The 25,457-nt window shown below is 28.7% G+C and overlaps 4 protein-coding genes across 4 annotated transcripts; 2 read left to right on the top strand and 2 right to left on the bottom strand.

The window, feature by feature from the left end:
* The first annotated feature begins 1,272 nt into the window (after positions 1 to 1,272).
* On the top strand, positions 1,273 to 6,615 carry LOC132926147 (uncharacterized). The gene is made up of 2 exons (XM_060990485.1): positions 1,273 to 1,589; positions 5,718 to 6,615. Exons 1-2 carry the CDS (start codon positions 1,273 to 1,275, stop codon positions 6,613 to 6,615), a joined length of 1,215 nt encoding a protein of 404 aa, XP_060846468.1.
* On the bottom strand, positions 2,688 to 4,997 carry LOC132927715 (general transcription factor II-I repeat domain-containing protein 2B-like). Its single transcript, XM_060992301.1, has 2 exons — positions 4,588 to 4,997; positions 2,688 to 3,975 (listed from the first exon to the last, which is right to left on the bottom strand). The coding sequence occupies exons 1-2, from the start codon at positions 4,676 to 4,678 to the stop codon at positions 2,870 to 2,872; spliced, it is 1,197 nt and encodes a 398-aa protein (XP_060848284.1). The 5' UTR covers positions 4,679 to 4,997; the 3' UTR covers positions 2,688 to 2,869.
* A 1,117-nt stretch (positions 6,616 to 7,732) lies between the features above and the next one.
* LOC132926146 (piggyBac transposable element-derived protein 3-like) lies at positions 7,733 to 11,825 on the top strand. The gene is made up of 6 exons (XM_060990484.1): positions 7,733 to 7,774; positions 9,695 to 9,847; positions 10,012 to 11,011; positions 11,067 to 11,178; positions 11,236 to 11,472; positions 11,570 to 11,825. The coding sequence occupies exons 1-6, from the start codon at positions 7,733 to 7,735 to the stop codon at positions 11,823 to 11,825; spliced, it is 1,800 nt and encodes a 599-aa protein (XP_060846467.1).
* A 5,519-nt stretch (positions 11,826 to 17,344) lies between these two features.
* On the bottom strand, positions 17,345 to 20,166 carry LOC132927744 (uncharacterized). The gene is made up of 3 exons (XM_060992333.1): positions 19,838 to 20,166; positions 19,526 to 19,725; positions 17,345 to 19,282 (listed from the first exon to the last, which is right to left on the bottom strand). The coding sequence occupies exons 2-3, from the start codon at positions 19,722 to 19,724 to the stop codon at positions 17,613 to 17,615; spliced, it is 1,869 nt and encodes a 622-aa protein (XP_060848316.1). The 5' UTR covers position 19,725; positions 19,838 to 20,166; the 3' UTR covers positions 17,345 to 17,612.
* Positions 20,167 to 25,457: the final 5,291 nt, after the last annotated feature.

The raw sequence follows: 25,457 nt of genomic DNA, 5'->3' as shown, positions 1-25,457 counted from the left end.
TTGTAATAGGGTATCATGTTGTATAGTATCAAATGATTTTGCCAAATCTATGAAAACGGCAATCGTTTTTAGACCATTGTCAAGAGAATCGTATATAAATTGAGTAGCATTATATAACGCATTTTCAGTGCTGAGTCCTGGTCGAAATCCATATTGGTTTTTCGACAGTAAATTATTGTTCTCTAGGTAAGAAATCAGCCTTGACTTAATTATTTTCTCAAATATTTTGGAAAAGTTTGTTAACATGGAAATAGGTCTATAATTACTAATGGTCTTATGGTCACCACCCTTGAAAAGTGGCTTAATAATAGCAATTTTAAAGTTATCAGGGAAAATACTATTTTGTATACTCAAATTATAAATATAAGCAAGTGGAGTAATAATTAATTCCGAAATACTTTTAATAATTTTAGCTGTTATTTTATCATATCCGGCGGCGGTATCATCTTTAAAGTTTAATATAATTCGTCTTATCTCTGATATATCAATTTTTTTTTGAAAAATTTTATCAAATGAACATAAAATATTATTATCGCGCTTATTCAAATTTAGATTTGAAGTTTTATTAAATTGTTTAGTCAAGTTTTTACCAACATCTGTAAAATAATTATTAAACGCATTCGAGGCTTCTTTAGGATTAACATTTATATTTAAATATTTATCTTCCATTATATAGTTTTGATTGATTCATTGTTTTTAGAATTACAACCTGTAATTTCATTGACTAATTTCCACGTTAACTTGGGATTATACGACACTTTTCTAAATTTGTTTTCATAGAATTTAATTTTAGCGAGCCTCAAAAGATTTGTGAAGGTATTTTTGTATTTTTTATAGTATGATTCAAGATTGATATTGTTTGGATTTTTTTTGCACTTCATTGCTATATATTGTTTGTGACGCACTGAGCATAACAAACCTTTCGTCATCCATTCTTTCAATTTTTTATTTTTAGAGTTTATATTTTTAGTTATAGAAGATTCATTTATGGCTTTCATAATTATATTTTGAAAATCACTAACACATCCATTTACAGAGTTAGTGTCGGGCCACACGATGCGGTATCACCGCATGCCGTGGAAAAATTTGCGGCGATACCGGATAGGTCATATTCACCCATACGATGCGTTTTCGCCGGATGCGGTAGAATAAAATAATTATTTATTTATTTATAAATTATAGGTAGTTCCTATTTATGTCACTGGTCAGTACCATAAGTCAGTGTAATATTAGTTTTCATCAAGTATAGTTGCAAGTTGTTACAGCTTAATCATGTGTGATAATAATTTACTTTTGAATATAATATGTGCCGCGGAAGCCGCCGGTGAACTAGATGAACCAACTATTTCTACTCCTAAAGTAAGGAAATATTGTGTTCATCCAGCCCATTCAAACATGGATGGTGAAAATCATTTTTATATCTTTTATGAAAATATTCGAAAATTTCCTTTGAAGTTTTTTGAATATTTTCGTATGTCAATAACTTCATTTGATGAGTTGTTAAAAATGTTGAGTCCTTATTTGACAAAGCAGCAAACAAACATGAGGAATCCTATCAGCGCAGAATTAAGACTTACAGTTACGATAAGGTAAGAAAAACTATACAATACTAAAATATTAATTAGTATATAAATGTGTAGGTATAATTTAATATGTTTAACATAATATTATTATGAGGTCACAGTTTTAAGAGATTGAAATATTGGAATAAACTTATTTAATATTTTCACCCGTATCTCAGTACAGTATGACGCTCTCAACATTATTTATGTAAATATTTAATATACTAATACAATATTAATAAATAATTACCCAGCAATGATGTAAATACATCAAATTAAATTAAAAAATAAAATAACAATTCTAGATATTGATGTAAATTTCTGGACTCTAGAAAGTTTAATTACTTGGATAATATAAATAATTAACCAAAAGATTTAGCTTTTGTTTTGTATTAAAAATGTATACTATTTTTCAATAAGTGCACATCAAAGTATAAAATAATAATATTTATAATAATAAATAGTAAGTATAATAAAATGAAAATCAACTTAAATACAACTCAAACAAAAATTAACCTTTTTATTAATTTAAAAAAAAAACAAATAAAAAACCTTTTACTTTTTATATTTTAAATAAAACAAATATCTTTTTGTATTATTTAATTTTTTATTAGATATAAATATAAATTCCTTCTTAGATATACCTAGGAACTAGGAGGTAAGCTATCCGATTGATGATGAGGATATAAGGCTTGAGATAATGATGGATAAGGATCTTGAGTTGAATGTGTTATATTTGGATACCATTGACTGTTTTGTAGTAGATTTTGGGTGGGTAAATGCAAAGATGAGGAATATCGAGGATATACGTTGTTTTGGTTTGAATAGGGTTGAGAATAAACTGAACTACTATTCGTCGAAAGCTGTACATTTTTAAAAAACTGTAGACTATTTATGCGAAATTCTAACTTTTGAGAATCACTTAACTTTTTATAGTCCGGTAGCAAAGATAATAAAAAAAGTTCATCGGGATCATTGTTTTGAGTTCGCTCTAAATACGACAGTAATTTATTTTGAAAAGGAGTAGTGTTCGGTTCTTTTTGATTTTTTTTAGATTTTTTTGATTGAAAATTAATTGTCTGGTCCAGGGGTCTCCAAACTTTTTTATTGAAGGGCCACAAAAAATATCAAATGCTCTTAGCGGGCCAAAAGTTTATTAACACATATAATTTTTAATTTTATCAAAATATAGGTATACAAATATAAGTTAACTTTAAATCTTTTTATAAAATATTGTCTACAATATACTTAAATATAATTGGTATAAATTTAAATGATTACATTGTAATTTTAATAATTTTTTTTTTTTAATGAGAAGTATGAAATTGATGTTTTTCTGCTAATATTCGATCGAATTGAGGTTGTATGTTGCTAGTTCCAATTTTCAAAATTGACTCCAAGTGTTTGTCAGTCATGGCCGATCTATATTTCGATTTGATGTATTTCATTTTAGAAAAAGTTTGCTCGCACAAATAAGTCGTAGCAAATACAGATATATATTCAATTGCAAATTTTTTTAAATTTGGATACTGTATATCTGGGAGAAATTTATAAAAATCAACTAAAGTCTCTTCACGATGTTTGATTTTCAGTGCATCATTACTCTGTAAATCAATCATTTCCATTTGAAGGGTAGGAGGTAACTTCTCAATATCACAACTAAACGGATTTTGAAAAATATTTATTTCTTCCGATTTTACGTCAAGGTCAGAAAAACGTTGTTTAAATTGGATTTTAAGTTCAGAAATTATTTTTTGAGCGAAGTCGACTGGAAATTGTGTTCTTGATTCTTTGTTATATTTATCACAAGTAGAAAAATGAATAAAACAATTTTTTGAAATTTGCGTTTCAAATAAAATAAGTTTTTGCCTAAATGCTTTTACTAATGTGTAAACATCGCAAATTAGAACATCTTTACCTTGTAATTTTAGGTTGAAGTCGTTCATATATTTTGTGATATCCACTAAAAAAGCTAATTTCCAAACCCATTCACTATCTGTAAGTAAAGGCAATGGTCGATTCTTATCAATTAGAAATATTTCAATTTCATTTCTTAGTTCAAAAAATCGCGATAGGACTTTTCCGCGACTAAGCCATCGAACTGCGGTAAAATACGGTATATCTGGGTACTCCGTTTCTATTTCTTTCAAAAAATCTTGAAACTGACGATGCCTAAGTGCGCTCGAGCGAATAAAATTTACTGTTGATATTATTGGATCCATAACACAAGACAAGTCTAAAGTTTTTCCGCATAATGCCTGCTGATGTATAATACAATGCAAAGTCATTGGTTGAAAACCTTCTTTTTCACAATTCGTAAATATCTGTCCAATTAAACCTTTTTTTGTGCCACACATATTTCTTCCGCCATCAGTAGTGATACATTTCAAATTTTCCCACTTCAAATTATATTCTAAAAATGATTTTTCAATAACTTTAAATATGTCGATACCTGTCGTAGTTCCATGCATGCTATGTACAGAAAGTAGTTCATTTGAAATTTCTAAATCTTTATTAACACCTCGAATAAATAAAAGTAACTGTGACGTATCACATACATCTGTTGATTCGTCAAGTGCTATACTAAACGAAATGAATTCTTGAGTCTTATTACTAACCTGGGAATTTAAATTATTACTAATATCGTCAATTCTACGGGCAACTGTGTTAGCAGAAAGGCTAATATTTTTAAAAGTATCAATTCTTTCTGGACAAATTTCTTCAACTGCTTGAATTATACATTCTTTTATTAAACTACCATCAGAAAACGCTTTTCCTCTTTTTGCCAATAGATGTGAAATACGAAAACTAGCCTTTGTAGCAGCTTCATTAATATTTTTTTGTTTTTTAAATAATAATTGTTGTGATGAAAAATTATTTTGAAGTGACTGCAATTTATCTAACCGTAATTTCTCAGTAAATTTTGAAAAAGTTGTCTTATGTTTCGTTTCATAATGCCTTCGAATATTGTACTCCTTAAGTACAGAAATACTTTCTTTGCATATTAAACAAATTATTTTGTCACCTGAATAAATTACGAAATAATCCAACGACCACTTTTCATTGAAAACACGACATTCTGAATCTATTTTCCTTTTCAATCCTCTTCCTGACATGTTGAATTGGTGAATTAATAGGTAAAGAATAATATTTATAATAAAGGCACTGCAAACTTAGACATGTAACTGTACAAACGTTATGAAATGATTTCGTCGTACCGCTCGTCTATGTGGCTAATCTCTCCGTTATCGACGTTAAAACTAAAAATATAAGGAAATTGCAATGTCTGTCGTCATAAATTATGATACGTGCCCGCGATAACGACTTTTTAAATTACACAATATATATTTAGATATCTATATTTTATTTACCGTCTTATGGGTGCTGCGGGCCGTTTAAAACTTGTTCGCGGGCCGTATCCGGCCCGCGGGCCGTAGTTTGGAGACCCCTGGTCTGGTCCATGCTAACGGCATCCCCTTTATTCGCTGCATTACCAACTTCGATAATTTGATCATCATTATCAACAATGATTTGAGCACTAGTGTTGCTTTCAACAGTTTCGTCGAGATCATCTTCAAAATTTCCTGACGTATTACGCAAAAATTAAATATAATTTTACATTATTAACAGTGCATACATTTTTAGAAATTCTACAGCATATAGTTTAATCATACATAAGATTATATAAATAAATAAGTAGGTACCTTCTTCTTTCAGTTACTGGCTTTAAAAATGATAAAATATCAGCGAAATGATATTTTTTCCTATTGGAGGCACTAGCACCTGATTTTATGGAATTTTCTTGTTTAAGGTATTTTAAATAGTTATCACGTAAGTGTCTCCACTTTTTGTATTTTATATCTTTAACTGAAATTTAAAAATTACCAAAAAAAAGTACTTAAACCAGTGAAAAAAAATAATTTAAAAATAATAATTATAATATTACATATATGAGTGTATTTTTATGTAAGAGTAATTTCAAATATGAATTGTAAAATTAATAGACAATAGTATACATATTTTAAATTGTAAGTTTAGTTTTCAGTAAATATGAACAACTTTTTCGTATAAATTAATATGATTTACATTAAATTAAGATAAATTATGAATATTTAATAAAAACTAAAAACGACATAATTATATTTTTAAATATAGATATTTTTCAACTGGTACATGTTTCAAAGCTCTGCAATTTGACTTTCATATTGGGAAAAGTACGATTGTAGAAATTGTTAGAGAAACTTGTACAATTATTTGGACAATTTTGCAACCTGTGGAAATGCCACCACCCACAACAAATCAATGGCTTGAAATAGCAGATACATTTTATTTAAAAACAAATTTCCCTAACTGTCTGGGAGCTATCGACGGTAAGCACATCAGGTGCAGAAATCCTCGAAATTCAGGATCATTTTATTATAATTATAAAAAATTTTTTTCAATTATTTTAATGGCTGTGGTTGATGCTAATCTGAGTTTTGTTGTAATTGATGTCGGAGCTTATGGAAGAGAATCGGATTCAAACGTATTCAAACAATGTCCATTTGGCAAAAAACTATATTCTGGTCAACTTAATATACCAGAACCTGTGTACTTGCCCAATACCCAAGACGTTGTACAACCATATGTATTTGTAGCAGACGAGGCATTTGCCCTCCATAAAAATTTGCTAAGGCCATACCCAGGACGAGGCCTAACTGACAAACGTCGAATTTTCAACTATAGGCTCTCTAGAGCTAGACGAACTGTGGAATGCGCGTTCGGAGTATTGTCAAACAAATGGAGCGTGTTGCATACCCCTTTGCTAGTAGAACCAGATTTTGCAAACGAAATTATCAAAGCATGCTGTATATTACACAATTTTGTGCGTCAAAGGGATGGAATCAATTTTGATGATATGGCAACGAGTCAATTAATCGACGACTTGGAGGTTCGAGGAACTGCACCACGTACACAGGGATTACAGGTCAGAGACTATTTTTCCGAATATTTTATGGGTCCAGGCGCAGTACCGTTTCAGTCAGTACACATGTATTTAATATTTTATATTTAAGTTTAAAATAAATATTCTTTATTATACTTTTTTTGTGATGAAACAGATAACAAATTATTATGTACTATTATTTTATTTAAGTTATATCTAAGAGATTACATAAAATGTATTTATTTACATATTTATGTTTTTTTTAGCTTTTTATATTGTACAGGTAATTACAATATTAAATTTATGAAATATATTTTAAAATACAAGTAATTATTTTCACTATTTTATAATTATAGCGTAATAAATTACTGATAACTAGGAATGAGAAGTTATAGGGGGAAAAATTCTTAAAATATGCACACAAAAACGAAAATATGCATAACATTTTTAATTATAAATTAAAATGAAAAATAAAATAAAATAAAATATATAAAAATAAAAATAATATAATATAATACAATTTATCAACAACGTTAAAATTAGCACCTAATCGACGACTTCTTACTTCAACGTTTGTGTATGTAAAAAATTATAATTTTTTGTAAATATTGGTAGATTTAATTTTTATTTATTTTTCTTACCTAGCTGTATATTTGTTGCATTGGATCACTAGAGCTTTTTTATGATTGTCAACGTGTAATCGACGACGATTGACCGAGTGGATATTTTTATATTTTTATTTAAGTATAATATTTTATAAAAATATTTAATTTAAGCATAATCTTTGAATTATTAACTAAATATTCATTTTTATGCACGAAAAACGTTTAATATGCTATTCTTAAAAAATTTACCCAACTAAAAAAAAAAACGAATTTATAGCTTACCTAGCTCCTATAAATAGAAGGCATAGAAAAAAATATGCAAGTTCTTATAACTTCTCATCCCTACTGACAACTTACCTCTTTCATCTTTTTCTTTAGCTGAAAGCTCGTTCCAATCGCTATACATTGTATTGCAGATCGAAGCCCAAGCCAAAGCTTTAAAATGTTTATTGTGATAATCGCTATCACCGATATTCCATAAACATGGTTTTGATTCAACTTCAACTATAAGTTTTTCGTAATCGAACATTTTTATTAAATATATTTATTTTTTAACATAAAAATAAAATAAAAATGTTCGACGCATACGACACTGCCGGATCGTGTGGTCGAACTATATTAAAATAATGTATATTTGGAGTATGTCCGGTGTTGGCGATCCGGTATCACCGCAACATGTTGCGGTAAAGACCTGCCGGAACCGGTGAAAACGCGTCGTGTAGACCAAAATAAAATCAATAACTTAATATAATGTATTTTAAAATTAATTCCACCGGATCCGGTGTCGCCGTATCATGACGGATCCGGCAGGAACGCATCGTGTGGCCCGGCACTTAGAGTCGTATATATTAATCTATTTTTCTTTACACAGAAGTAATTTGAGTTTATCATAGTTTATTACCTTAATGGTATTGATAATATTCTTGAATTTAACAGGTATAGGAATTGTTACTACAATTGAACAGTGGTCAGTTATATCAGTTAGTAAGACCCCAGCGTTTATATTCATTAATGAATTGTTTTGGTCTTTAATGAACACATGATCTAAACACGAATGTTGTTGATTAACTGATAATCTTGTAAATACATTTATAAAGGAACGGAAACCGTATTCAGATAATAAGTCTAGATAATCATAGTTATTAACTGATTGTGCACTAATTATATTGATATTCATGTCCCCAATTAAAGTGATTACTCCTGAGTTTAAATTTAAATTATTAAATACATATTTTAACGAGTTAATGAAATCGATATAGTCAGAAGAGGGCAACCTGTAAACACATATTACCGTTATATGCAAATCATTGATTTTTAAATGCAGTTTTACAATATTATACGATAAAAAATCATAGTCATAAAAATCCACATCTAGATGAACCTCGACAAAAATTATTACACCATCATTTTGATTTCTTTTAATACTTGAAAAATGTATACTGTAACCAGGTATAAAATAATTACAGAAAAGTGAGTCGTGCCACGTCTCAGTTAAAACTATTACATCCAGTTTTTTACTATTTACATCATTTTCTAACAATAAAAGTAATTCGTCAAAATGAGCATTTACACTTCTTATATTTAAACATATAATATTTAAAAGAGATTTCTCATTGTTATTTACATTTGAGTCATATTCAGAAAAAGACTCAAAATAATTTGTTCTTTATTTTTGATTTTCAGTGATATTGTTAAAACTATTCATTATAACCCTTAACTTGGTATTGTATCCTATGAGATACACTCACTTTTATCATTTTTAAATAATTTAAATATTTATTTTTTCTTTATACATTTTAACGTTGTTAATAATGCTACACTGTTTGATTACTATCATATTTTTATTTCCCGCACAAATGTTATCATACTTTTTCTGTTAAGCATTACAAATCGAGTATTACCCTGTTATCAAATATACAAGGATTCGCATATTCGAAATTGTCAAAAATCGTTATTTGTTAGACAAATGCACGAAAGAAGGTTGAAAAACTATTAAAGGAAGTATTTATGATATGATTACATATATTTATTTGATTAAAATATTGTATAAATAGTTTTAAATGTCATTTGAATCTTATGTATCCTATAAGATACATTGCTACAACGCCTGTAAGTTTATACATGTATCTCAGAAGACACATTACCACAACGCCTATAAGTTTATACATGTATCTCAGAAGACACATTGCCACAACGTCTATAAGTTTATACGTGTATCTCAAAAGACACATTCCTAGTATTTTTGTATTATTAATAGACGATTTTCGGAATAAAGGAAGATAACCAATTCATAATATTAAATTATTTTATTTTATATTATTAAACTATTATTATAAATTATTCGAAATGGGCTCCACGTGGAGCCTTATTGATTAATTTCATCACATTGGCCAATGAAATAATAATATTATGTTTAGTTATGTGTCGTTTTTCTTGGATAAACACGTCTTTATTTCTGTACAATTATTATAGGTATTATAATATATTACCGTTCTGTGCGATACAAATATGTACCTCACCGGACAGTCGCCCGGTTCAACTCGTGCTGCAATCAACGCGTTAATACATATTATAAATTATTTTATAAATACCTACGTGTTTAGATTTTAGAAATGTTTTCTAGAACTAGAAAAATGATGGCTTTGGCCTTACCTCCGCTAGATAGTGGATCTAGTTCGGAGTCGGAAATAGATGAACAAAATATACCAGAGATTGACAGGCTCTTGGCAGAATTTGAAGAAGAGAATGAAAACAATGTAGGTTTCTTTTAATTATTGTATTTTACTATATTTATATTTTATATAAATAATATAAAATAAATATAAATATGTTATATTATAGAAAATAATATATATATATTAATTATATAAATGTATAATAAATAAATTACATTTATATTTTATTATATTATATAATATAGGATTGGAATGAAGAAGTGTTTGAAGAATTTGACGCTCAGATAGTACCAGAAGAAACTGAGATGTTAAGAGATGAAGCTGTTTCAGAAATAAGTATTCATTTACCATCTCCAAATCAAGTACCAAGTCCTGCAACACCTCTTCCAACAGCATCATTATCTGTAACACCCGTAAGTTCATCATCACGGCGTTCAGCTCGAGTTCATAAAAAAACAGTAATTGAAACTCCGGTCATCACTCCTGTTCACCATCCAAAAAAAAAAGTGCCGTTGAAACATATAGATTTCAATTGGAAATCAATAAATAAATTTAATTTTGGTGTTGAGGCTCCAGTTGAACAAAACTATATTATTAACGATACTATTTTAACGCCCTTAGATTACTTTATGAAAATTTTTTCTAATGAGGTAATCAAATTGTTAGTTGAACAGTCTAATTTGTTTTCAATCCAAAAATTTTCGAAACCTCTTTCTACAACTCCTGAAGAAATGAAAGATTTATTAAGTATTAAATTATGGATGGGTATAGTTAAAATGCCGTCATATACTGATTATTGGGCACAAGGCACTAGATTTGGACCCATCGCAGATATTATGCCACTAAAAAAATATCAACATATATTACGATGCTTACACCTAACAAATAATGAATATGATAACAACACCGATCGATTTTTTAAAGCAAGGGAATTCATTGAAAAAATTCGTATTAACTGTTTAAATATTTCTCAAGGAAATAAGTTTTCAATAGATGAAATGATGGTGCCATACAAGGGCAAAAAGGCTGGTTCACGTAGGCAATATATGAAAAATAAACCGAAGAAGTGGGGCTTTAAACTATTTGTCCGTGCTGGAATCGATGGAATGGTGTATGATTTTTTCCCATACTCTGGCGAAAATACATTCCAGAATGTACAGTTTTCCGATTATGAAAATAGTTATTTCGGTTTAGGACCAAAAGTAGTTATTGTATTATGTAAAACTATCCCTAATAAACCACTCAGTACGGTTTTTTTTGATAATTTTTTTACAACACCAGAGCTTATTCATTATTTAAGACATGAATATGGCATTCTTTAGTCTTGGAACATTAAGAAAACAACATTTACGTGGATGTGATATAGACGATAAGAAATTAAGTAAAATGCCACGGGGTACCTTCTTTAGCCAGTGTGATAAAAAAAATAAAGTAATTATTGTTAAATGGTTGGATAATAAAATTGTTAGTTTGGCAAGCTCTTATGCAGGGGAAGAACCCGTACAAACAATTCAAAGATATTCAAAAACCGAAAAAAAAAAAGTGCCTGTCCCTTATCCTAAAATAGTACAGGAATATAATACTCATATGGGTGGTGTTGATCTTGCAGATATGTTTATAGCGCTTTACCGAACTAACATGAAAACACACAAATGGTATATGGCATTATTTTCGCAGATGTTAGATTTATCTGTAAATAACGCCTGGTTATTGTATAGAAGAGATTGCAAAAATGAAAAAAAACACGATGAGGTTAAAATAATTTAGAAAAGATATTGCTATTGCGTTGGCTTGTAAAAATAGGCCAAGAGTTGGTCGTCCTTCTTCTTCGATAACAAAAGAAAAACAAAAAGTAAAAATAGTTCAAACACCGGTTACACCAAGGCCTCCACAAGAAGTGATTCAAGATAAATTAGACCATTGTCCAGCATTTACTACAAAAGGCAGATGTAGGTATTGCAAATCAGGCCAAACTTCTGTCATATGTCTTAAATGTAAAACTCGTCTTTGTTTTGTGGAAGGAAGAAATTGTTTCCAAAACTTTCACTACACAAAATAATTGTATATATTTTTATCTATTGTTTTGTTTCGATTGAAACTCATTAAGTAATAATAACATTAAAGGAAGTTCCTATACATTAAATTTTTATTAAAAAATTGTTTATTTATATTTTAAATGTGTTAAAGTTATGGTTTTATTTTATATAATATTAAATATACTATTATGAATTAATTTTTTTGTATTTCCTGAATCACTGCCGACGGTTTAAATTATACACATGTTCTTGGTAATGTATCTCCCTAGAAGCAACTCTTATAATACGAGCTTATGGCAATGTATCTCATAAGATACATAGTACATATTATGAGGTTATGGCAATGTATCTCATAGGATACATCTTATAACTTAAAAAGTTTAAGTCCTAAAATTTATTTTTTTATTTTTTTGGGATCAGTGGCCTCAAAATATAAAGAATAACCAAACTTCATAATTTTCACACCAATAATGTACACTTGCCAAATTAAGGGATAAGAGTAAAAATAAAATTAATAAAATTTAAGCAAAAAACAGATTTAATTTATTTGGAGATTTACTTTAAGTTGGTTAAAAAGGTTTCGTTTTCTATTAAGATTGCCTTATGTTCTTCATTTTTTTTGATAAATACTTTAGCGTCTTTAACCCTTTGGAAAGTGAATTGGGATTTATTAGTTTACACTCAGGGAGTGAATTAGGAATGACGAACTTGGATAAATAATTTAAAGTAAAGACGTATATTTACGTCTTAAAAACGATACCGGTATTTTAGTAAAGACGTAAATATACGTCCTATCATTTTTTTAACATTAGATTTCAGTTTACCTTTTTAGTAAAAAGTGTGTATATGTAAATATATAAATTTACTTACGCAAAAAAAAAAATAATAATATTGTATTTAAATTTTTATTTTTTTATTTTCTGAAATTTTAATAAAAAAAAACAATTCAATATAAAATGACAACTAACAAGATAAATGATAATTGTTATTTGTTGATAGAGTAACAATTTATAACTCACTACATAAAATAAAAATAAATCAAACATAAAAAATACATAATAATATTATAAAGTTTTTAACATCATTCTTGATTAAAATATAACATGTTGAGAAATTAAAATTAAAATTAATAATAAAATAAAAATCTAAACATAGAACTATGTGTGAACATTTTTTTCTTGTAGGTACCTCAATCTCGATTTAGAAATAAGTAAATATGAATAATTTATCCTAATTACGGTAAATAACAATAACAATTTTTTTTAAACAAATGTAAAATATATAATAGGTAGGTAACTAAGTGTAATTTTTTCAATATTTCTTTTTAGTATGATACGCTTCAAAAAAGGTGTAAGACATAATGGTTTGTTACATTCTTTACACTCATATCTGGTGTCTTTTCGTGTTTTTTGAGTAAGCAGTGTATGAGAATGGACATTTTTTTTGAACGTTTTTTTTTGTGCCTGTTGATGTCATAATTGATGGAAAGTGGCGTGCTGTAAGCCTAGTAGGATTGTCATTTGTTGACTTTCTGCCTGGTAAATTTAATCTATGTGTAGAATGTTTTTCTAAAATTTGGGTTATCAGCTGAAGTCGATAACTTGGCAGACGAAATTTCTTATCGATAAGTTTGTTATATATTATTCCAGAGTTAAGAATTGCTATATCCAATAGATGAAAAAAAAATTGTTTGTACCACTTGACAGATTTTCTGATTGTGCCATTAAAACTCATCATCATATCAGTTTTGTCAACTAATCCCATATTAGTATTATAATCAAGTATACAGTTTGGTTTTATTTGTAGTTTGTCGTTTTTATTTATTTTTTTCATTTGGTGTTTATGTATAGTAGACAACATCAATACGTCTCTTTTATCTTTCCACTTGCAAGCTAGAATTTTAGATTTTTTGGTGATTGCCAGTTTGCATTCTCCTCTTTTTAATTTTTTACATAAATTGGCATACCTTTTCTATTTGCCTTAACTGTTCCACAAGCACCAACTTTTTTAGAGGATAAATGTTTTAAAAGGGTTGGTGAGGTATACCAGTTATCCATGTAAACAATATGCCCTTTCTTATAATATTGTTTCATGAGGGTTGTAATTACCGATCCCGATACGCCTAGATTGTCCAATGTATCGATGTGACTTTGCTGACCACAATACACAATAAAATCTAGTAGATATCCAGTTTCACAATCACACAACACAAATAGTTTTATTCCAAAACGATGGCGTTTTGATGGAATAAATTGCTTGAAACTTAATCGTCCTTTCCATTCCACTATACTCTCATCAATATAGAGTTTTTGACTAGGTTTAAAAATTTTTTTGAATTTTTTTCGCAATGTTTCTAGAACAGGTGTTATTTTATATAATCTATCACCTTTTATTTGATTTATATTGTCATTAAAATGTAGTAATCTAAGCAACAAAAGAAATCGGTCTTGGGACATAATACTTCCAAAAGCTGGAGTAGACAGCAAAAAAGAAGTTGTCCAATACTCTTTAATTTTATTTTTTTTTACATGGGACATAAGAAGACATAAGGCAAAAAAACTATACATTTCATCTACGTTTGTATCAGTCCAACGGTTTAGTTTTGAGTTTACGGTTATTTCTTTATTAGATATAACAAAATTATAAAATTTATTAGTCTTGTCTACTATATGTTGTACCAAATCTTCGTCAAATACAGTTTTGAAAATATCATACTCGGTCAGAGGAGAAGGTAAATCATCAAGTTTAACTCCAGTATTTGAATCATCAAAATCAAATTTTTTGTGCTCAAAGTTATTGATAGCAGTATCATCATTAAACCATTTTTCAGAAAACACATCTGGACCTTTTTTGTTTTGGGGTACAGTACTCGGAGATAGCGTTTGGGGTAAACTAACTGGAGGTATAATAACATTATCTTCACATACTATTGGTTATATTTCTATGTCTAAACTACGATTATTTTCTGATACTACTGTGTTATTCGAAATACTACTCAACAGATTTTCTCTAAGAGAGTTAGTGAAATTACTTTCAGAATTTGAACCATCCGAAAAATCACTTGATTCATATTCATCGGTTGACTCGTCGTTTGTAATCAACTCGATAATTTGTTTTTCGCTTAGACTCATTATAATAATTTATCAACGTTGAATAAATACAAATAATTATAATAATAATGGAAAAAAAAATAATATTATAATAATAATCGTGAAATCATGTACTACGAATGTAATTTCGTGAATGTTTGTACGATTTCATAATATAAATAATAATTTTCATTTTGCATAAACATAAAACAATCTTGATATTGTTATCAAGCAAAGTAATTTTGTATTATTTATGTCAGATAGGCAACACCGAAAACACATAGTTTGAACACTTCATTTATAACCTCTTATAAAATAATTATAAAAACCTATATCAAAATAATAATTTAATTAAATGTATAGCCAGTAGATAGCAGCACACGATTCATAAATTATCGTTAATTTAATACGGACATAACATATATATAAAATAAGGTTTTTGTGTAAAACGTAAATATACGTCCATACTCCCTGAGGAGCGTTTCAACAAAACGTATATATACGTCCATACTCGTCAAAGGGTTAAACCAGACAAATTTATAACCGGCCTCGCGAGCAAAGGCTTTAGTTTTAAATAGTAGGTTTCTATTAATGATAGTAAGACAACTATTTACATAAATTGCTTCTGTTCCCCATTTTTCGTGAAACATGTTTCCAGTCGGTTTAGTCTTCCTAGATTTGATTATGACATCGCTGCTGCATTGACGAGTGTTCAACTCGGCTACAAGTTTCCTGGGTTTATTCATAATTTTTGAAGGAACACGAAAAGCCTTGTTAACTGTTTTTTCCAATCCCAATTTCCCTATGATTAATTTTGCTGTATCCACACAGTTTTCATCTTTGATTTCCGGTACACCCGTGATTTCAATAAAATTGTCAAAAGCCTTTTGTTCTAGTATATTAACACGGTTAACCAAAAATGTAATTTCATTGTTAAACTTACTATTTTGTTCCTTTAATACTCGGTTTTCTTCTCTCATTTCTCTAACTTCAGATAGTATTTCTTGTAATTGTGTTGAAAAGCTGTCAAACTTGTCACTCATGAAGTACACTGACTCAGTTAGATTATTATAATCTTCATTGGTAGTGTTGATAGCGGATTTTTTTATCTGTGTTGAGTTGACTGGTTGAGGAGATTTATTTTTATCATTAAACTTGCATTTATTACAAGCCCACTTAGATTTTGTTATTTTAGACATTTTTCGATAACTTGATTCTTTCATTCCAGCACACATAAAGTGGTAAAACTCATTGCATATAGAGCAAGTTATAACATCATCATCAATGATGTCATCGTTGCATGCGTTACACAACATTATATCTTCGTTTTATTTAAAATAAATATGAAGTATATGCAAGATAAAAGTAATTATAATATACGTGCACTTAAATTAATACGGTTGATAAAGGTAAGCGATAAGAGAGCAACAGAAAAACGACCAACAACCTTCTCCGACAAATACTAATCGCAAACTGAATACTTCGGAATACTTCGATGCAATGTTTCATTTTCATTTAGAAAACGGAAGCTTATAATGTTAATTGTTGATTTATAGTATTAATAGTTGACTTTAACAATGTTCGTGATTTATACAAATAATTTAAAGCAATAAAAAATAATATAGTTTAATTAGTAAGTATAATTCATCACAATATAGTGTGTCGACAAAATGGTGTGTCGGCGAATTGATTTGTCGGCCAATCGGTAAGTCACGATCTGTCCATATCCCTTGGGGCGCAAATGGCCTGTAGCCAAAAAATTATCTAGATAAATTGATATAGGTAACTGAATTTTTTATCTAAGATAAAAAAATGATGACCAGTAGATTTTAATCTAGATAAGATAATAGATAATGGAATTTTCATCAAGATAAGTCCTAGCACTGCCAGTGCCTAATGGGAGCATGATTCTTTCTTTCGTTGGTATGTTCTCAACTTGTACGAAATATCGCAAGCATTTTTTAATTGTTATTATTTATCAGTTATTAACACAGATTAGACAAAACTTTATAGGTATAATCTGTTTTATTACCACGATAATGACTACCTATAATAATTATATGTGTTTATCGTGCGACGTGCAAGCGAAACCTACGTCTTTTTTTTTGTATTTACGTTGAAAATTTGTCATATTACCTACTCCACATCTTTAAGTGATAAGTATGTTATATTAAATTGTTTAATTATTATTATGAAAGGTCTAAATTACTACACTATTATAAAATCTTAATATTTTATTATATACTATTATACTAACTATGGACGTAAATAGGGTCCTCAAATGTATAGGGTTTGAGCCAAAACATTTTCTAGAACAAAATGAGTAGGGGAACATGGGGCAAACTGGGGACGCTAATGTCTGTAAGCCTGTAATTTACTTAATAATCAATTTTTCTCTTTCAAATTTTTTTTACTCAATCTATAAGTCATAGTTATTAATTAGGCATTTATAATGAAAGTAAAAAATTATTTTTTTTATTAAGTATAAAAGGATGTAAAAAATTTACAGTTTGCCCCACTTTGCCCCACACGTGGGGCAAAGTGGGGACACCAAAAAAAAATCATTTAAATTTTATTTATTTAAATTAATTTTCCAACAAAACAAATTATTTATAAAAAAAAACATAAACATACTTAAATGTATACTTAACTTAACTTCACTTAAAGGAAATAAACATATAAATTGTAACTTTTTAAATACAATAAAACTAAAAAACAATTTTAGGAACAAAATTCACAATTGAACATTGTTTCAAAATCTTCTTCGATTCCAGCACAAAGACAATGAGCCCATTTTTTACACTGTCCACACTGAATCCACCCATCAACTGAAGTCGAGTAAGGCTCATCACAATACAAACACTTGTCATCATCTTCGTTGGTTTTAGTTTTTTTACTAAGGTTTTTCCTTGTTCTAGAATTTTTTTTTTTGCCGAACGATAAAGAACGTTTTACTTGTCTGGGTGTTGCACTTAATATGTTAGCAGCTAATAGATCATTTTTGTAAGGAGATTCTGTGAGAATTGCTGTTTTCCCTCTTCTCCTAGATATTCGTGCAGCGGTTTTATTACTTTTAGGAATAGGTTGAATTTCTTCAGGAGATAAAGCAAAAAATGATTTTTTAACTGATTTTTCAGCACCTGCTGACCAATGAGAACATCCTGGTGAACTATGCTGTGTTAGAGAAAGAGTTGAGTCATTATTTTGTTGTCCAATAGGATTTGAAATTGCAATATGAATGATGGGTAGACTATTATTTGTTTGTATGATTGGAGTTAACACTTCTGGTTGAATTGGGAGCTCATCGTTTGAAATATTTTGTTGATCTGTTACTGAAACGTTTAAATCAATGTCAGTAGCAGCACTAGCAAGGAAGTCATGTTCTTTAAATATGTTGGCATCTACTGGCCAAATGCCAGTTGCTCTAAAGCCACTGATAGCTGTTGTCATAGTTGATGCTTTTAAATATGCTTTACCAAAAAGCGATGCGATCTGAAACTGTGTGACTACTCTGTGGTCTTTAGCGTGCTCCCTAAGCCATTTCTTAACTTCATCACTGTAATATAAGCTAAGTGGTTTCATAAAAGCTACATCTAATGGTTGAAGTCTATGCGTGCAGTGAGGTGGAAAGCAAAGCAATATAACACCAGCATCTCTGGCTTTATCTATAAGTTCTAATGATTTAGTATGGGTAGCATGGCCATCTAATAAAAGTAAAACCTTATGGGTCTTAGATGCTCTAGAAAAAATTACAAATTTATCAAACCATTTAAGAAATAAATCAGTTTGTATCCATCCACTTGGATGAACTTCAGCCCATGCTCCAGGTGGTCCACCATCTATAAGTTCTGGTTTGTTTCTTACACGAGGAAAAATAAGCATTGGAGGCATATATGACCCATCAGCACCCATGCATATTTCAGCTGTTATCGTCTGGCCCCTTTCAGCAGACGTTATCGTTCCTACTTGTCGACGGCCACGGCATGCAATAACTTTACTATGAGATTTTGGAACACAAGTTATCCCAGTCTCATCAACGTTGAATATTTGTGAAGCTGTTAGTTTATTTTTATCCACCACTTCAGTTAACAAAGCAAAAAACTTACCAACTGCAACCTGATTGAAGCCTGATGCTCTAGCAGCTGACGTAGCTTCAGGTTGACGTAATGATAAATCTGAATGTCGCTTCATAAAGCCATACAACCAGTCTACTCCTGCTAAATCATCTTTACAAAATGTATGGCTTATATTATTTTTTACTGCTAATTGGTATGCTAAACTTCTCAACTCTACTGAAGTCAAACCAAATAAACGTGCTTCCATAGTCTTTATATACTCTACTAATTGTACCTCCTGCTCCTGAGTAAACACCGTTTTGAACCTTCCAAGAGCTATAAAATTATAAATTCAACTTCATTAATTTAACTTATTTATTCTTATTATACTTATTATACTTAATTATTCCATATTTCAATTTTAAATATAGATTTATTCTAAATGTTTGATAAAGTTTCAAAAGAAAAATTGAAATAAATTTAATATAAATTATTATTTTATTACCTTAAACATATGGAACCAACATTTTAAATTACTTTATTGTGTTTACTATGTTATTATAAATAAAAATAGGTTACCTTTTGTGCTAGCTTCAGCTAAATTATCAGTTGCTGCAAATTGTTTTACTCTTCTTTCTAGAGTAGTTTGAGGAACACCAAAAGATAATGCAGCTTTTCTGAATCCCATCTCTTTATTATTATATGCTAATATTGCAGACTTCATAGAGTCTTCAGACCATGAATGTTGGTTGGTTTTTCTTTTATAATGCCTAACCATTCTGAATTCATAGAATTTAAATTTAATAAAATTTGAAATATGGGGCAAAGTGGGGACGTCCCCACTTTGCCCCAGACAGGTGTAAACCACATTGCCCCAATTGATTAACTTACCTAGAGCCTTTGATTTGATTGTATTCAAATATTTAAATTGAAATAATTAAATTAAAACATTAAATCAATAACACGCACGTTTTAATAAAAAAAAAATTATTAAAAACGGATCACAACATAATTTAATAGATCAATAACAAATTATCAAATTTTATTATCAAGTAAATGATTACAGGCATATGTACAGTTTTTCATCGATTAATCGCAAAATAATCGATAGTTTGATTCAAAACTCTTATCACACAATCTGAGACGACCAAGGAAGCCATAAATCTAATAATATTATCAATGTTATACATTAATACCTAGATATTACGATGTCCCCACTTTGCCCCGGTACCCCACTTTGCCCCATGTTCCCCTAGGTGATTTGTCTTCCATCCATTATGGGAGTAAATAAGAATTGCGGCCCAAATTTTATTAATTAAACATTTTTTAAATATAAAATTATATATTCTAAACTTAATTTTTCTAACCATTTTTATAGAGATTTAGGACTGACCGTAGCATCAATTCTATGTTTTTAAAAGTAGATTAAAAGTGTTGTTTTTTTAAAATAATAATATGGTAAAAGCTTATGTCACAATTTTTTAGATTAAGAATATAGTAGTATAATATTATAATAGTCTACCTGTTTAATTGTTAATATTTTTCGTGGTTATGATTTATAACTTGTTTAAGTTGTTTAATAATTACATTATTTATATTTAATTGAATATAATATGCTTTACAAGTATTTTTAGTAAGTACAGCAATATCGATCAACGTTATTTTTCAAAGATTCGTGGAAACGAAATTTATATCTATCGATAAGATATATACTACGATTTTTCTCACTACATATATAGTTTTCATTTCATTAGTCGTAAGAAAAAAAGTAAAACACATAAAAATTAGAATTGAAATCCATAAATGGTGATAGATTATAAATGATATTATTTATTATTATAAAGATTATAGATGGCTATATACTAAAATATTCTTAGAGAGGGTTTAAGCCCTCCTGAGCTTCCCCTATTTATATAAACAACACAATAATAAATACAGAATGTGGACAAAGAATATTATCAATGATAGTGGAAATTGAGGGAAGTAAAAAATATGCTATATTAGTCACAGGGTCAAATCTTGCTTGTATAGACTTTTCGTTAACAAAAAATATACAACTTATTAAACCTAAAGACAATATCGTAATAACTGGTGCAGATAATACGGAACTAAAGCTATTAGGCAGAACTGAGATAACAATAAAAATAAAAAATGACCATTATCATATAAACGCATATGTAATTGAAGGATTACATTGCAAACTGCTTTTGGGAAATGATATTAATAACAATAATAACGTAATAATCGATTTTAAAAATAAAAACATACAGATTAAAAATAATACAGTACAAATGAACAAACTCTGGTACGATTATAACAAAAATAATATTACCAATAAACATACAAAAATCAATTATATTACCTGTATAAATTATAATGAAAAAGAAAATAATATTGTTACAAATGAAAATATAACGATACCACATGAACAAAAATTAAATTATAAAAATAATGCTTATATAGACACAAATAAAAATATGAAAGAAAATAAAGTCATTCAAACACATGATTTAAAATTAGAAACTCAAATCTTAAAAGGAAATGAAAAGGGCATTTTAGAAAGCAGCTTTCCAAATTTATATACACACATTTATGAAGGCATAACAATAGGTAAAATAAAAAAAAAAGATTCTATTGATAAAGAAACAATTTTAACAATTACTAAATCAGAACATGAAATTACTGATAAACAAGGGACTGTTATAAAAATATCAAACGAATTAAATAAGGAACAAAGGGAAAAAGCGAAAAGTCTAATAAACAAATACAAACATTTATTTACATCTGACCCACTAGATATCGGTTGTGCAAATATAGAACCACGTGAAATTAATTTAAAATCAAACAAACCAATTTTTCAACCTCCCTACCGAGTAGCACCAGCACAAAGACAAAAATTAAAAAATTTAATAGACCAAATGATAATCTCTCAGTGCCGTCCCGAGGGCAGGGCAAACGGGGCATTCGCCCAGGGCCTCGCGCCTCCAGCGGCCTCGCGTATATACAATAATATTATTGTGTAAATAAAAATATTTCCAAAAATTTTAGCTATGACTTAGAATTTAAATATGCTTCAGATAATATCAATGTTTATAAAGTAAAAAAAAACGTTTTTGTAATTTCTAAACGATCAGGCCTGTATGAAGAAGCTAATAATATATAATGTAATTGGTTTTTTATTTTTGTTTAATTTTAGTGTTTATATTTATTTTTATTTTTTTCACAAAATGACCATAGAGTACTCTGTGGAAATTACGACTCGCGACGTCGTCGAATATCGATAACAACATACCATATATATACAGGGCCGGATTAAGCACGAAGCCTAGGAGCCCGGGCTCCAGGCCCTAAAATATTGAAGGCCCCGAGGGGGCCTTCTATCTGAAACCAAGTTCAAAATATTTTAAGTTCAAATTTTATTTTGGTTACACATTTTTTTAATTTTCGTAATTTCATTGTATTATTTTTATTACGTCATGTACTGAATGCCATCCGCAAACGGGCGGAGCGATAATATCGGATTGAAATAATTGTGTGCATTCATTTTGTTCAGCTTCTACATATCGCTGGGAAACAATTTGTGGTGATTTAAAAAGTATTGATGGGAGAACTGTAGCTTTAAAGAGTCTAAGCGAACCACGATGGTCAGCTAGAGCACATTCTACAAAAGTACTTTGTGAAAATTATGATACTATATTAAATCGCTTAAAATATTTAAGTGAAAATATGGAAATAAATAAAGATGCACGAAACGAAGCACAAAATATTATCAAAAAAATGACATCACTTGATATTGCTTTTATGACAGTACTATGGAACAGAGTTTTAGAAAGATTTGATAAAACTAGCGTTAAATTACAAGAGAAATCACTTGATTTATCAGTCGCTGTTAAGCTTTAAAAATCGTTAAGGGAGTATGTTGGTTCAATAAGAAACAATTTTGATGATATAGAAAAAATGGCATTATCCCTTTCTAAATCCGTTTCTAAACAGTATAATAATGAAAAAAAATAAAAGTTATTCGTAAGTTAACTCCAGATGAAATGATTCGAATTGAAGAAGAGACAAATTTATCTGGGCAGGATAAGTTTAGAGTAGAAACATTTATAATTATAATGGATAAATTAGATATATGCCTGGTAAAAAGAATTGAACAATATACCGATTTAGATAAAAAGTTTGGCTTTCTTAATTATTTTAAATCAATGACTGAGAAGGAAATCGCGGACATGGCAAAAAATCTCGGTAAAATATATCCGGACGACCTTGATTGTGACATTTTTCCTGAAGAAATGATACATTTTTCTAAATTGGTAGATGAACAGGACGAAGAAGGAAAATATAAACTGCCATCAGCACTAAAATGTCTTCATATTATACATGATAATAAACTCAATTCAGTTTTTCCTAATGTGGAAGTAGCATACAGATTGTATTTATGTCTTCCCACTGTGCAATTTTACATTTCATTGATGTTCCTAGGACATTTCATGAGGACATGCAACATCCTCATATGCGTTGTATTGGCGTTACTGTAACGTCCCTGTGCTTGTTAATGACCGTAACAATTTTACACTCAGAAAACGTTATCTTTATGTTTCCTTTTACCATACCATATATGTTTTTCCGAAACGTTATCGAAACGTCACCTTTAAACATCGTATATATGTTTCTATTAAACATCGTATGTATGTTTCTATTAAACATCGTATGTATGTTTCTATTAAACATCGTATGTATGTTTCTATTAAACATCGTATGTATGTTTCTATTAAACATCGTATGTATGTTTAAAAGGAAAGGAAGTATTATAAAAAAATAATTAAATACACAGTTTAAATTTTTTAAATATTGGTATTTTATTTAAGTACCTATGGTAATAAAAATAAACAACATATTATTAAATATTTGAGATTATAAGTTACGTAAATAAAATAAAATATGTATATTATAAAATGATATAAAACATAACATTTTCTTAAAAAAAAACCAATATTATAACTAACATATATGAATACTATAAATAAATAGTCTGTTGTGTTTCAATTTAAAAATAATTTCATAAAAATTGTACATACTATTTAAAAAAACAAAATAATTACAAGAGACATAAAATAGATATTTTAAGTTATAATAAGACTCTTATAGATATTAGATATTATCTATGTCTTGTTAATTCAGAGCATATCACTAACAAGAATAAAAAATTATAATAAATAAGGTATAGGTTAAAAATGAATCTTATTTGATATAAAAATTACAAATATAGAATTGATTATATTATATACAATATACATTTATAATTCAATACATACATTTATTTACCAAGTATAATCATATTAATAATACTTTTCAATAAATGAATGATTTAATGTAGAAATTATAGCTTTATCATTTGATAAATAAATAAAAAAGCATTTATATTTTATATCAGAAATATCAACTGTGAAGTTTTTTGATAAAACAATAGGATTTACTGTATGTAAGCCAATAATTGAAGATACAATTGGCTCAGTAAAAAGAGAGGAAGAATCCAAAAATTTTTGTACAATTAACTTGAAGCCTAATTCATGTTGTGACTTAATAATATTGTTAACAATCACAAAATCGCTGTTCTTTAACATAATATATTTGTCCCGTTTATTATTAATATTAATAGTTACTTTCAATTCTTTTATGAAAATTTTTTCAAATAATCTATCAGCAAGACAAAAATAAGGCGAAGGTGTTATGTTTATAATCTCTTTAACAATTACAATAGGATCGAGTACAATATCATTTGCTATAAAATATTTTTGCTTTTCCATTATTCGGTTAGTAACTTCCTGAAGAGGATATTTAGCACTTTTTATTGATTTTTTTATGTATTGCAGATAATTTTCATATTTAAAGCAACTGAAATTATCTAAACATCCATGTACTTTAACATACATTGGAAGATGTAATAAGCTATGTACATTGTAAGTCACAAAGTGAGCACCATACAAAGACGAGTACTGAGTTACAAACTCATTTAGTAAGATTTGTGCTAAATTATTTAAAGTTTGACAGATATCAGGGGTTATTAGAATTCTTAATGCAAATACAAAGAGTTTAAAATGAGAATACATTTGTTTACTTAAATTTCCTTTTAAAACTATTAATCCAGAATGTATAACAAACATTCTCAATTCCGTAGCTTTATAAAATTCTATGTCATCTAAGCCTCTAGGTAAACGACTGAATTCAGATGGTACATACGATCGTAGGTTTAGCAAATTATTAGATATTCTAACTTTATTTTCCTCAATTAATCTTACATCCTTTTTCCCTCTAACCCAAAACTCTATTAAACGTTTTGTAACACCCAAGCAGACATTATGCATATAATCTAAACATACATCGTTTATCATATCAATTGGTAATAATTCAAGAAGGCTACTACCTTTGTGATATTCTTCTTGAGTTTTAGATCTAAAGGATTTGTCTGTCCTCAGAGGTGATTCTATTTCTAAAAATGCCATTCTATTAT

This window comes from Rhopalosiphum padi, chromosome 3 (genome assembly GCF_020882245.1).
Source record: "Rhopalosiphum padi isolate XX-2018 chromosome 3, ASM2088224v1, whole genome shotgun sequence".
NCBI lineage: Eukaryota > Metazoa > Arthropoda > Insecta > Hemiptera > Aphididae > Rhopalosiphum > Rhopalosiphum padi.
This window is presented reverse-complemented; position numbering and strand designations above follow the sequence as displayed.

What these genes read in the sequence shown, in the direction of transcription:
- LOC132926147 (XM_060990485.1), top strand. Translation starts at nt 1,273, where the DNA reads ATGTGTGATAATAATTTACTTTTGAATATAATATGTGCCGCGGAAGCC. An exon ending in AGACTTACAGTTACGATAAG is followed by an intron (nt 1,590 to 5,717) that starts GTAAGAAAAACT and finishes TTTTAAATATAG; the next exon opens with ATATTTTTCAACTGGTACAT.
- LOC132927715 (XM_060992301.1), bottom strand. Translation starts at nt 4,678, where the DNA reads ATGTCAGGAAGAGGATTGAAAAGGAAAATAGATTCAGAATGTCGTGTT. An exon ending in TTATTTCGTAATTTATTCAG is followed by an intron (nt 3,976 to 4,587) that starts GTGACAAAATAA and finishes AATCATTTTTAG; the next exon opens with AATATAATTTGAAGTGGGAA.
- LOC132926146 (XM_060990484.1), top strand. Translation starts at nt 7,733, where the DNA reads ATGTCCGGTGTTGGCGATCCGGTATCACCGCAACATGTTGCG. An exon ending in TATCACCGCAACATGTTGCG is followed by an intron (nt 7,775 to 9,694) that starts GTAAAGACCTGC and finishes CTACGTGTTTAG; the next exon opens with ATTTTAGAAATGTTTTCTAG. An exon ending in TATCCCTAATAAACCACTCA is followed by an intron (nt 11,012 to 11,066) that starts GTACGGTTTTTT and finishes TCATTATTTAAG; the next exon opens with ACATGAATATGGCATTCTTT.
- LOC132927744 (XM_060992333.1), bottom strand. Translation starts at nt 19,724, where the DNA reads ATGGTTAGGCATTATAAAAGAAAAACCAACCAACATTCATGGTCTGAA. An exon ending in AGCTGAAGCTAGCACAAAAG is followed by an intron (nt 19,283 to 19,525) that starts GTAACCTATTTT and finishes ATAATTTTATAG; the next exon opens with CTCTTGGAAGGTTCAAAACG.